The following is a 14,381-nucleotide window of genomic DNA, read 5'->3' as shown; positions in this document are numbered from 1 at the left end:
GGAGATTGGTGAAGGGAGCAAAAGGGTGGTCTTACCAAGGAAGGCTTCAGTTCTGCAAATTACAGCACTTGAAGACTAGACACATGAGGAGATCTGACTGGGGTTATAAGGCATTGAATTGATTGAGTAACTTCAATGATGATGGCATTTTCCCTATTGCTCAGACTGCACACATGAAGAGACAAATTCAAATTGAAGAAAGATTGTTGCAGAATAATATGTAGAAGTTTGCCTTTAGTCAACAGGTGGTTGATTGTTGGAACAAACTTCCAGCAATTATTGGTGGGAGGGGATGGATAAGTTGTGTGAGGTTTTTTTTGGCCGATTCTTTAGAAGCTTACTTTCTTACATCATTTCCCAATACTAATACTAATTTATATCTTCAAAGCCAGCCAGTTTAACCATGTTATGGAATGAGTGTAGATATTAAAATGAATTCCTTTAGGAGCCTCCATGTGAAGTTCTTATATGCACCTGATCAGGGATGGCTCTAGCTAGCTGGCAATCTAAGGAAACAAAGCAATCGGTGTCCCCCATTTTGCTGAGTAATTAGTCACTCTGACTAAATTATTGCACATCAAAATTATGGAATGGGTCACTTTAATCTCAAGTTAGAAATTGAAAATTAATTTCACTAAAATATTATTTTTCTAGTTTTTATTAATGTTAAAGCTTTTATTTGACATATTAATAAAAACTAGAAAAATAAATAATATTTTAATCGAATTCATTTTTAAATTTTAACTGTAGGGATGCATTAAAATTAATTTCTCTACAGAAATGTAGAGAAATAAATTATAATTCATATCCCTTCCATGTATGTATGGGAATTAAAATGACATAAAAATTTTCTATTTGTATTTTTTAAATCTTTTTCATTTTAATTTCAACTTGGCTACTTATCACTCATCTGTGTAGTGAATAATGAAACTATTGCTCTTTCTTTGGCTAGTTTAAATAAAATCTTTCTCAGTACTTTCAATAACATCAGGCTATGTTGTTTCCAATCACTTGTTTTGAACTTGTTGTTATTTGATTTTTAGGAGCATTAATTGTTCTGAACTAATACAAGTTATCAGTATTAGCAATATAGTGCACAGAAGCCACATGCTTTTGCTGCACCATCCAAAAAAAATGGCCTCCATAGCTGAGTGGTCAGGGGCAATATTGCAGTAGCACATGCTCGTGGGGAAAACCACGGTTCAAGTCCCTTACTGCTAAATACAGTCACTCTGCCAACCCGCATTGGACCAGCGTGGCAGATTATGGCCCATTTCCCTCAACATGAATCATTGAGGAGGTTTCCATCCTGCAATGGATTGATAATGGCTGCAGTTCAGTTCACAAAAAGATTAAAAAAAAAATACAAATTACATGTTTCCCCTCCTCACGTAGGTAACTATTTGACCTTCGAATTTCTTCAAGCTGTCAGCCTCAACTACCTGTGGAGACAACTTGTTCCAGTAATCAACAACTCAGTGGCTAAAAGAAAACTTCCAATAATCTGGTCTAAATCTCTTCCCCTATAATTTGAATCTATGGCCTCCTAGTTCAGGAATTCTTTATTATTATAAAGAATTCCACCTTCATTCATTTTACTAACCCTCTCAATTCTTCTATCCCACTGTTGATGTTGTTTATGAAACTCAGAAACAACACTGGTCCAAGACTGGAACCCACTTCTGACTTTACACCAATCCAAAGAATATCCATTAATCATAACCCTCTGTTTTCTGTCCTGCAGCGAGCCAACAACCCACCATAGAATTTTTTCAGTAATTCCAACGATTATGTTCTCCTCCTCGCTAAGGGGATCAGTTGCCAAGCTCTGTAGCCCATATAACTGAAGCTTTTCTTTGTATGGTTGCCTTTTTGACAATCTCACCATGTCTCAACCATGCCCTGCTTTGGACCCTTTCAAGCAGTTCAATGTCTTTTTTTCACATTACCTCCATTCGTGGCCACAGTATTCCAAATGCAGTCTTGTACCAAATTGCCTTGTACAGTGGGATTATGACCTCCCTATCTCTACATGATATTGTTCGATAAATCAGATAGAATGCCAGGGACTTTACTGGCTGCATGTTTACCTGCTTAAAAAATGTCATATCTGCCCATATCGTAACTACAGATCCCTTTTCTTCCTATACTGTTTTTAATTTGAACCCCAACAAGTGTATAAGTTATTTTGAGGTTGCTATTTCTCAAGAGTTAGTCATCCATGAAACAAATTATCTGTGTTTAGTATTACTATTAACAAATGATGTAAGAAAGCAAGCTTATACAGCATCAGCCAAAAAAAAAAAAAAAAACCTTCTCACATCACCTGTCCATCCTTTTAGATAGTTTATCCAGACTACCTGCTTCCACAACAACAGATGAGTATGAGTTTTTTCCAACAATCAACCACCAGATGGCTGAAATCAAGCTTTCACACCACCTTTCCTCAGTTTAATTTATTGCCCCCCTCATAAATAGTGTAGTCTGAACAAGAGGAAGAATGCCATTGGCACTGAGCTTGCTCAATTCATTCAAACTTAAGTTTGAATGAATTGAGCCTTTTTGCCTTTTCTTTTTCAATCTATTTTTTTGTATTTAAGTTTTTTTAAATTTAATTTATTACCTTTTTTTTTGTAATATTTTTGCTATTTTTTAAGCAGAGAAATGGGTTCTCAACCAGAATCAATGAATTGGAACTCCCTATCCGTACAAGGCTGCCGTAAGAAACAGCACCGTATTCAACAGTCATGGGCTTGAACCCTGGTCACTCAAGGTATGTGGTCAGGTGCACGGGTGCATAAGTACACATACCTTGAGTGACCAGGGTTCAAGCCCATGACTGTTGAATATGGTGCTGTTTCTTTTATTCTGTCTATCTTGTGAATGACTGTTTGGTCGTCCCGGAGTATAAACAGAAAATTTATTTATTTATTATATCGTACAGATGGGGAGTTCCAATGTACCCAATAATCCAGATCAGACCAATAACTACAACCAAAAGTCAGGGGGGCTATGCACTAACCCTATAATTTATAATCTGAATAAATTGCTTCACTAGTATTAATATAATTTGTAGTTCATATTTTATTAAATAAACATTGTAATAACAAAACTGAAGTCCTTAACTTTTATTTATTTATTTTTTGTAATGACTTTGATAATGATGCCAAATTAATGACCCGTTTTAATAAATTTTCTATTCCAAACAGTCAGCACAAATCATTAGTTTTTTTTTTTTTAAGTTCAAACATGTGCACATAACGAAATGTCACGTTGAAAAGTTTTGGTAGTCTATGAGATGAGCTATTTGTGTTAGTATTATCGTAGATCTGTAGTTAAAGGTTAAATAGATTTTTAATCCCCTGAATTTGTAACCCTAGGCGATCGCCCAGTTCGCATACATGACGAGCAGTTCCTGTATTTCACAGAGTTGTGATACACTTATTACGTTTGCTAATATAAAATAATGCTTCTGATTATATTTCCGAAAACTAACTCTTGTGTGCGTCTGTAGGGGTCAGAAAACTTTTAACATATTTAGATATAAAAGAATGGTTAAAATATATTTTCTTTGGCCAACTTTAAATTTGACATATCTGACATGATATTCAGTACTTAGGAGAGCAGATAAACCATATAAACTGAAATACAGAATTTTGCATAATGATATCTCAGGGGCAGTCCCAAGATTTTCCAAGGGCGGGAGGAAGAGCAAAAACTGTTCTGAGGAATTATTAAGCTTTAATCATCATGCAGCAGTGAAAAAAAATCCACATTGGGGGGGACTGCCATTTAGCACCTACCGCTTCTGGAAATAAAATATGGAAAGATGTTCTGCCCCATTCACATTTAAACCGCATCTCTCCTCCACACCAAACAAAAAAAAAAAAAAAAAAATTACAATGTTCTTAGAAAACGTTATGAGAGCATATAGTTGGTAACTGAAAATGAACAACATACATTTAATTTAACCAATAAAAATTATACAAATGCACTGTAACAACACGTTGACAGAATACTACCACCGAACAATATTTAGCCACCCAGTTGGTCAGTTCGCACTTACCCATTCTCTTTTCACGAGTGAAGCAGGTATCGACACCAAGGTATGACAAAAATGTTAAAATTATTTTATTGAGGGCGTTTACTACAGAAAACACGTTCAATCATTCAAATAGAATATGTATATTAATCTGCATTTATTAATCACTAGAAATCCAAATTGCAACATAACTTGTCAATCCAGGAAGCCAAACGTGTCTCTACAACCAAGCGCATGCGTTAGCAGTCGCTGCCAGCTCTCAGGCTATCTTGTCACCGAGAAAATATCAACAGGAGATGAAAAAATACTTTTCGGTTTTCTCCAGTAGGGGTAAGGGTTGCCCAACCTTAAAATAGGTAAAGAAAAGGGAGGACGTGTTTATACAGAAGTTATATACTCATGATTCGATTAGCTTGTAGCATTAGATTCATAGAGTTACAGAAACAGAAATTGTTAGAATATACATATCTATCTGCTTACCGAATTCGTTATCAAAAATTATTGAATCTATAATGAAGTAATGATCCAACTTTAACTTCAAAAGACTGAACTTATCGGATCATGTATATGGCTTCTTCAAAGGACAGTCCTCTTGGTCAGCCATGATGTTTTTTATCACTAGATGAAGGGATACAATGGACTCAATATTTGACCCTGAAATACCCAAGAAACCGATGAGGTTAGCAATTTCAGTTGCCTCTTGAAGTGTCCAGGGATGTCAAATATCCCCAGATTTGCTTTGTTGATTGATCTTGCAGTCCTCTTATAGCAGCTGTAGTATCCATAATTTGTTCTTGCATAAGTGGTTTCTTAAACCCCTTGTCGGTGTGTTGAAGTTTATTTGTGAAACGGGATGAGGGCATTTCAGGGTACCATTTAACAGCTGGTTAAAAAGGAGTAAGTCGGCTTTATCTCTTCTTTCTTCCAGTGTTTCAAGTCCAAAGAATACACACCACTCTTGGTAAGATTTCTCATTGTATTCAAGGCCTCTTTTAAAGCAAACGTACTGTATTGCTTTTTTTTCAATATTTTCAATTTCTAATTTTTGGTAAGCTGCATGTGGGGACCAGACCTGTGAGGCAAATTCTAGGGCTGGCCTAACATAGATTTTGCAGGAAAAGATGAAAAGTGCCAATTGATTGAAGTCTCGGTTAATTCTTTTCATGAAACCTAGTTTTTTGCTAGCTGCCTTTACAATGTTTGAGACATGGACACAAAAGGAAAAAAATTCTTTAATAAAGATACCTAAATGTTTGGCTGTACTAACTCTTTGATTGCCTTGTTGTTGATACAATAAGAAAAATTAAGTTTGTTTTTCTTGTGTGCATTAGCAAAGCTAATCAGCTCACACTTATTTTTATTGACTGCCATTTTGTTCTCCTTCAGCCACTGAATAACTCATTGCAGAGCTTCATTTAGAACGATGCAGTCATTGGTACTGCGAATTGCTTTATAAAGTTTTATGTCGTATGCAAATATGTTGATTTTGATTTGGTAGTCTCCAAGGGTGCTTGGCAGGTTGTTGATGTAGATAAGAAATAATAGCAGGCCTAAGGATGAACCCTGTGGACCACCAATTTCAGGCTTGAAAGGATATGAGATTTTCCCTTTAAATGTCACAGACATTTCTCTACCTTCCAAGGACAAGGACACAAGGACATGAAAATCAAGGGTGTACGTCTTTTGAGAAACAAGGGTGTGTTGTTAGAGATAACAAATCCTGATGATGCCACGAAGATCTCAAATGCTTCTGCATTAAAAGAAACAGGATTGTCAATGGAAAAACCCAGATTGTCCGATCCTACAGTTTTGATCTACAGTGTCCCGAAGGACTACTCAAAGGAGGATATTTTGGAGCATTTAATTAATAAAAACTTAAAAGACTTTGGTTTTACCCAGGCGGAAGTTAAGAATGAGATTACATTCAGATTTAACTCTGGCACCGGAACCAAAGTGACCAATTGGGTTATTGGTTTCAGCCCACGCCTTATGGGACACATAATTCAGAGTGACAAAATTTTTCTAGGTTTTACATCACAGAGATTTCGTAAGTTTACATTTGTAAGTAAATGTTTCAGATGTCTGAGATATGGTCACAGTGCGCAGTTCTGTTCCCATAAAGCTGTATCTTGTGGCCACTGGGGAGGGGGTGGAGGCCATGTTTTTGTTGACTATATCCACAAGGAGGAACCACCTGAGTGCGTTAATTGTAAACGTAGAAGTAGGGATTGTAATCACTCATCTGGGGATAATAAATGCCCTGAGTATCTTAAAGCTGTTGAATTGACAGATCGAAGAACAAGACATGAATAATACAACGGTAAATGATTCAACAAGTGTTAACCTGCAGTACGGCGTAATAAAAATTCTTCAAATTAATGGGGAGAGATCTCGTGCCGCGGAGGACGAGATTAGGAAAGCTGCAGATGATCTGGGGTTTGATATTGTGTTCTTGCAAGCATACAATTACTCTTCTCAGGTAGCGAGTTCAACGTATAAAGTTATAGGATATCCAATTTCGGCAAGGATTATTGCCTGAAGTGACGATCGACCAAAGCATAATTATCTTTAACAGTGAACTATTGATAACAACTATCTCAAGTGAATGTTCTGCTACAACAGTTTGTATCCTGGTTTCCTCCAGGGACCAGTCGTTTTATCTGGTTTCCCAGTATTTTCCTCCCTCCGAAGATATTCAGCCAGCCTTACACAGACTTGACAGGGTATGTAGCAGATTTTCAGCTAACAACTTACTAATTACTGTTGATCTCAATGCTAAGTGTACACTTTGGAACAGCGGCTTTTCTGATGCTCGAGGCGAGCAGTTGGTTTATTTGATCTTGGATCATAATCTCTATGTAAAGAACTTACCTAATAAACCATATACATTCTCGACGACAAATGGTGAATCTAATATAGATGCTACTTTAACCTCCATTAATCTGGTGGATAGGGTGCAAGATTGGGACGTCAATCCGTATCTAATTAATAGTGACCATCGAGCAATCACCTTCACGGTTTTACCAGATGAAAGACAAGTAGATACAACAATAAGGGATTTAAAGCGTTTTCAGATGGACAGGGTGAACTGGACCAAGTTTCGTGAATATCTGAATATAATTTTTAATGGAGATGACAAAGTAATCATTAACACCTTAACAACAAAAGAATACGTTTTTCTGGTTCAATGTCATTTATATCAGGCGATGGCCTACTCGACGAAAAGAAAACAGACAAGAAAAACTTCTGTCCCATGGTGGTCTTCAGCACTAGCTGAATTCAGACAACAAACTCAACTAGCACGAAAAGCATACCAAAGGCATCTAACGGACGCAGAGACTCAGGCTTTGAAAAATTATTAAGAGACTTGAGGAAGAGGTACCATAAAGCAACTGCTGATAGCAGGCAAAATTGTTGGCAACGTCTGGTGAAGGAAACAGAAAATGCTGACCCTTGGGGTATAATCTATAAGCTTTCAAGAAATAAATTTTTGTGTGGTGAAATTTACAATACGGTAATTAGAGAGAATCAAGAAACTTCGGACTGGGAATCTACAGTCGAAGCGATAGTGAGTAGCCTCTTTCCGGAAGGCTTGCCGTATATGGACAGCCCTGACCAAGTGGAAATTAGACGCATTAATCGGGTATATAAGGGGACAACTGAAATTGCCATTTTTAACATGCTTGAGAAAAATGTCCTGGCATTGACCGCATTGAGAATCAAGTGATTGAAAAATTTTATGAATTCTTCCCTGAGACTTTATTAAACTTATTTAATAAATGCTTGTTAGAAGGGCTTTTCCCTCTTGAATGGAAGCTTGCGCTCCTAAAAATCTTGCATAAACCGCGAAAGCCAAAAACAAACCCCTGCACATACAGGCCAATCTCTTTATTGGCCAATCTTGGCAAATTATTTGAAAGGATGATTGCCCCAAGGATTTTAAAATTATTTATAGAACATAAATTCTCCTCTGATTGCCAGTTTGGATTCAAAAAAGGACGATCCACTGAGGACGCAATCTCAACCTTGCTGACTTACATTCAGGAGGCAAACAGCAAATTTGTTCTTGCTGTTTTTATTGACTTTGAGGGCGCTTTCGATTCACTCTGGTGGGAGAGTGCTCTCAGGTCGCTGCAACTGGCAGTGTGTGATGACTACCTGTTCAAAGTCCTTAGATCTTACTTTAAGGACCGACAAATTAGAGAATGTGCAAAGCATTTATTATACACGACCACCGTTTCAAGAGGATGCCCTCAGGGTTCAGTCTTCGGACCGTTCTTCTGGAATGCAGTGCTAGACCAGTGGCTCATGAAGGATAACAATGAGTTCATCAAAGTTGCATATGCAGATGACCTGGTGGTGGAAGTGCAGGGAGGATCAAGCAAATTCTCGAACAGAAAATTCAGTCAGTCTTGAATAATTTAGTGGCATGGGCGGGTTTAAATAAACTAAAGATTTCTGTCACCAAGACCAATTTCATAGTATTTAACACCACATCGATTATGGGAGGTCGCCAAAGGTAACCCTATATGGTACGCAAATTCCATATGTACAGAACACCAAGTATTTTGGTTGAACTTTAGATGATCATCTCAGGTTTCATGTACATGTCACTAAAATCAATGAAAAAAATCAAAAACTTCGTAGCTGCAGTTGTTAGAATTTCCCGCAAGGAATGGGTTTTATCCAAAAAAAACTCTGGTATTGTGCTACAAGACGATATTTCTTCCCATTGTAGTTCATGGTGCTGGCATTTGGTTTGAGGCTGCTACCAAGGTTACAACTAAAGCCAAGCTTCTGTCCCTGCAATGTGCAATGCTGCTTACAGTTATACACGCTCCCAGGACAGTGTTGACAAATGCCTTACAGATTATTGCAGGTGCCATCCCGTTGGATTTACACATTATTTTCCGAGGTATTGTATATAACTTAAAGAAGGGAAGGGCGCTACAAATACTGAATATCACCTCTAATCCAAATAACAACATAAAGGAGGGAGGAAAAACGTAGAATTTGGAGCGAGCTTGTGAATTGCTGGCAGCAACGTTGGGATTTGAGTGAGTATGGAACCATTACAAGAGGGTTCATTCCAGCCGTAAGCTTTGCAATGGAGAGGAGGGTGTCTTCTTGGTTTGCCCCCACCATGACCACGAGTTACTTAATCACTACACATGGCTTAAGGGCCAAACTATTTGAAAGAGGATTAGAACCTGACCCCTACCGTTCGTGTGGCGAGGTTGATTCTTGGAGACAGTTGGAAACAAAGGCATAATGCGAGTAGGAGTAATCTACAGACCAGGTGATTGTGAAGATTACGACGAAAGCCTCTACATGCAAATGGAATGGGCAGGTAAGCGTCAATGTCTTATTATGGGTGATTTCAATTTGCCTCTAATTGATTGGAGTATAGGGGAAGGAAACTCGACATGGGGAACAAAATTTTTAAATCAACTAGATGACTGTTATTTGTATCAACATGTCAGGGAAAGTACTAGAGAAAAGAATATCCGAGACCTCATCATCACCCATGAATCAGATGACATATCAGGGCTGACAGTAGAGGAACCAGTAACAGGAAGTGATCACGGAGTTCTACGGTGGATGATGATGAGAGAGGTAGCAGTAGTAAAAGGCAAAGGAATGGGTTTTAATTTCAGTAAAGGAAATTACGATGCCTTAAGGTGCTACGTGGCCTCTATTAACTGGGTAGATATCGCGCAGAGAATGAATACATTTCAATTGTTGTATGCTTTTAAAATATTAATCACAGATGCCTTGAATGCGTATTTACCATTAAAAAAATACTCCACGAGGAGGGTTCCAAGTTGGACGAATAGTCAAGTTGCCACATTACTTGAGCAGAAAAAGGTGGCATGGAAATATTACAAAGCAATAAAAAGTACTGAAGCCTATAACAGATACAAGATTATCCGTAATGACCCACAGAAAAGGTTCGACGGGCAAAGGCAGTTTATGAGAAATCACTAGCAAACAGAGCAAAGAGGAGAGGATAAGGAATTCTTCACATATATAAATGCCAAGAAGAGCAGGACAAACCATATCGGACCTTTACGTAAGGGAAAGGGGATAGTATTATATACACCAGCTTCCGTTGCAGATGAACTCTTCCAGTCAATATCTGGGAAATTAAAATCCCCCATTATAAGACTCTGATTTACTGGCGCACTCTATTTCCCTGTACAGTTTCTTATTATACTCATCAGAGTCATTAGGCCTATAGCACACTCCTACTCTCAATTTTGATCTCCCAATGCTTATGTCACACCAAACTGACTCGACACTGCACTGTCCAGCGATATCAATTGACTTCACTTCCTTGGATTTTGTGTTTCTTAACTAATAGCATAACCCTTTCTCCCTTCCTATACACATTGTACTCCTCAAATTCCAGTTATGCATTCCTTATATCTGTGTGACACCACGTCTCTGATATCCCAGCAATATCTGCATTTGATGTTTTGAGCAATACCTCAAATCAAATTTATTTACTCAACTCCTAGCATTGGTGTACACGCAAGTATACATGATTTCGAGCGGGTTGTTATTTTCACGAGAACTAACTTGTATATCCCATTCGATTTCTTTCTTTATTGTTCTGGGTCATTTTTTATACAGAAATTGAGTGGAATTTTAGAAGAATGATGCCTAGCTTCTTCTGGAGAATAGCGTACACTCAGTGGACAGAAATCATGGGATATCTACCTAGTAACGGGTAGGTTCATCTTACACAGGGATAAGGGCAGTCACAAGGTGAAGCATTGAGTCGACTAGTTCAAGAAAGCGATCCACAGGAATTTCCATCAAAGCTTGCTACACCTCTGTCCATAATTCCTTAGCATTCCAGGGTGGAGGATCCAAAGCTCGAACGGACCTTTCCACAGCATCCTAAAGGTGCTCCACAGGGTTCATGTCTGGTGAACGGGGAGGTATTCGTTAAAGGGATTTATTTTTCTTTCCTTGAAGGCATATTTATAAAGTTATCTGTTGACAAAAACGGTCTGCATGTGTGGCTCAGTGGTATCGTCACCATTCTACCCACAACGGATAGAAAAGGCACGGGTTCGAATGCCGTCAATAACACGAGGAATGTTTTGGGCCTTTACCATTCCTTGGCTGGGTAAATCTATCTCAGGAGTAGATAGCAAGTTTTTCACCCAGAAACTGGGATTTTTTTCGTCCAGCAAAACATGAAAATCGACAAGAGAACACACGTAATTTACAGGACACAAATACCGATTATGTAATAAATTACAAGAAACGCTAATATAATAATTTTTTTATTCGCAGAAACGAAAGCAGAGGAGGATGTAGCAGTAGTAGTAGTAGTAGTAATAGAGGAATATGATGCAAGAAAGCAAGCGTATGAACATATGAAGCATCAGTCAGAAAAAAAAAAAAAAAAAAAAACAATTTCGCACAATCATTCCCTCTAAACGTATTTATATCTGAATTTATTTACGCTACTAACTTCCACAACGACAGATAGAAGTTTGTTCCAGCAATTAACCATCACCAGGCTAAAGACAAATTTCTGCACATCTATTCTACAAATGTCTTTCCTCAATTTCAATTTATACCCCCTCAGGTTCGTAATCTGAGCAAGCAAAAGAATCCCATCAGTTTTCAGCGTGCTCAACCCATTAAAGGCCTTATATACCTCAATAAGATCACTTCTCAGGTACCTAGTCTCCAGCCACTGCAATTTGCAGAATTGAAGCCTTTCTCGGTTACACAACCCAGTACTGTAGCTAGAGCTTTTGCCGCCCGGGGCGATCCCTGAGTTTGCCGCTCCTCTCAATACACACCAGAAATACTACAAAAAGTCAAAACGACCTATAGGGAAATAAATTAAAACAATATGTTTATTTTTGAAGTAAAACTTTAATTCCAACATTCTAAAATGTTATTTTTCTTGCTTTTCTGTTAGCAAAATCGTCCATGAGATTGTCGAAGTCAATTTCATCACACAGTTGCTGTTTTATAGACAGTATGGCAAGATTTCTTAAACGCAAGGTACTCATTGTAGATCCTAGGTAATTCTTAATCAATTTTAATTTAGAAAAACTCCTCTCACCACTAGCAACACTTACTTAACCAAAGAATCGTCGAAAAATAAAATTGTATCTCACGTGAAAAGTGCCGCCCCCCAAAAAAGAGTGCCTCCCCCGGCGGACCTCCCCTCCACTCCCCCATAGCCAAGCCACTGACATAACCCCTTCGTTCTCCTCGCCAATCTTGTTGCCCTTTTCTGTACATGCAAGAGCCACTCTAAATCCATCCTAAAATCAGGTCTCCAGACTGTACGCTGTACTGAAGGCGTAGACTGATCATTGCCTTATGCAAAGGTAGAATCACCTCCATTTCCCTGTTAGCAAAATTCTGTATATCATTGACAATACCCCATGACCTGCTCTAGCAGTCTTCCATTGCTCAGAAAACTTCATATCTGACTGCACACTCACTCCCAGGTATTTTTCAATTTTTACTACCCTAAGTTTAGTACCATACAGTTGGCACTTTCCTCTGGGGTACGCAGTATTTTGCTTACTTTTTTTGCATAACCAGTACTTTGTATTTGTCAATATTAAACTTCAGTTGCCACTTCTCAGCCCATCTGCCCAAATTTTCTAGATCCTATTGAAGTAGTATACTGACATTACAACCTGCCAACCTTCATGTCATTTGCAAACCTCGACACTTAGCCTGATATACCTTCATCAATATCATTGCTAAATATACAAAAAAAGACAGTGGGCCCAACACCGAACCCTGTGGGACCCCTGTAATAAAATTAGTCCACGAAGAGCTGCCTCCATTGATTACCAGTTTCTGTCTTCTCCCACTGAACCACCCTTTTATCCATTGTAGCAACTTTCCCTGAATACCACACTGACTGCTCCAATTTGTACAGTAATATTCCATGCGCAACAGTGTCAAAACGTTCCTGAAATCCAAGTATATGATATCAAAATTATTTTTTTGCATCCGGTTCTTTTGGAACGACATCATAGATCCAATCAAATTTGTCAGACAAAGTTTCTCTTAACAGACCAATGCTGTGTTTGAATTATTGCTGTAGTCTTACCTAGATGATCTGCGATACATCTTTAACCAGTTACTCCATTATTTTACTCGGAATTGAAGTAAACTAACAGGTCTGTAATTACTCGTGTCACCCTTAGCTCCACTTTGCGAATTCTGGACACTTTTGCATGTCTGCAGCCCGTGAGGACTACCCCTGAATCAAAGGATGCTCTCATAATTATGGCTAAGGTTTGCTTAATTCCTTTGCCGCGTCCTTTAATATAACTGCATAGATCCCATTGAGCACTTTGTTAAACTTCTGGCATTTTCCTCCTTTAATAACTCTCCATGTGTGAATGTAGATGCAAAATACTCATTCTGATAATCAGCTGTCTGAGCAGTTCATCAACAGTCGAACCATCGATAAGAAGTAGACCAATCTGATCCATCTCCTTCCTTTTAGAGTTTATATAAGGAAAGAAGTCCTTGCTGTTTTTCTTAGCATGCTTTGCCAAACTTTTCTCGTAATCTGCCTTTAGTTCCTTATCTGCTTTGTTACTTGATTTCGGACTAGCTTATATCTGCCATACGCTTCTGTGTCGCCTGATAATTTATATGCATTCCGTGCATTTTCCTTCTCCACCACGAATCGTATTAGTATATCAACATCCATTTAGGCATAACCGTTGAACAATATTTCTTAATCGGTATGAAAAAACCTAGATGCTTCCAAGTTTACTTTGTTCAATGCGTCCTTAGAATTTGCCACTTAGAATTTTCGGTTGGTAACATCATAAGTTGGTCCGACTATAATCACCTTTACGAAGCATAAACCCTTCCCTTTATACCTGATGGTAATTATATCTTTATGTAAATCCCATATCAGTACACTGCCACATAGTGGTTTCTTTATCTGCAAATTCTTAATGCACGAATGATCACTGCTGATAACCAAGTCAAGAGTATAACCCTCTCTGGTTGCCTCTCGAACATGTTGCCTGAAAACATCCAAATCATCCAATAAATCCAGAAAAGTCTTGCTAGTGTACGAGTGGCCAATTCACAACTTCTAGTTATTATCTCGGAAGTTAAAATCACCCATTATTTGTTCCACAGGCCTTCTGTTATAATGTGTTTGCCAAACAACATTCAGTGTAAACCACACGGCTTCCAGGCAAGCTTGTTGACTAATATACGTGTCCAGAAAACTCCTGGGTTTCTCATGATCGACTATTGGTTAATATTAGGACAAAATCATGTGTTCTCAAGACCTATTCCAGGATGTAGGGAATAG

The 14,381-nt window shown here is 38.2% G+C and overlaps 1 protein-coding gene across 1 annotated transcript in view; it reads right to left on the bottom strand.

Annotated features, from left to right (window-relative positions):
• The window catches only part of Arl1 (ADP ribosylation factor-like 1), a 128,704-nt gene extending 124,448 nt beyond the window's left edge, over positions 1-4,256 (bottom strand). Inside the window, exon 1 of the mRNA XM_090386989.1 lies at positions 4,067-4,256. Within this exon, the coding sequence (XP_090243115.1) occupies positions 4,067-4,070 (4 nt within the window). The 5' untranslated portion in view covers positions 4,071-4,256. The remainder of the gene's footprint in view (positions 1-4,066) is intronic.
• Between the last annotated feature and the right edge of the window lie 10,125 nt (positions 4,257-14,381).

This window comes from Mastigoproctus giganteus, chromosome 12 (assembly GCF_048544385.1).
Source record: "Mastigoproctus giganteus isolate SK-2022 chromosome 12, ASM4854438v1, whole genome shotgun sequence".
Lineage (NCBI taxonomy): Eukaryota > Metazoa > Arthropoda > Arachnida > Uropygi > Thelyphonidae > Mastigoproctus > Mastigoproctus giganteus.
The sequence above is the reverse complement of the archived record's forward strand: the minus strand, read 5'-3'. Positions and strand labels throughout refer to the sequence as shown.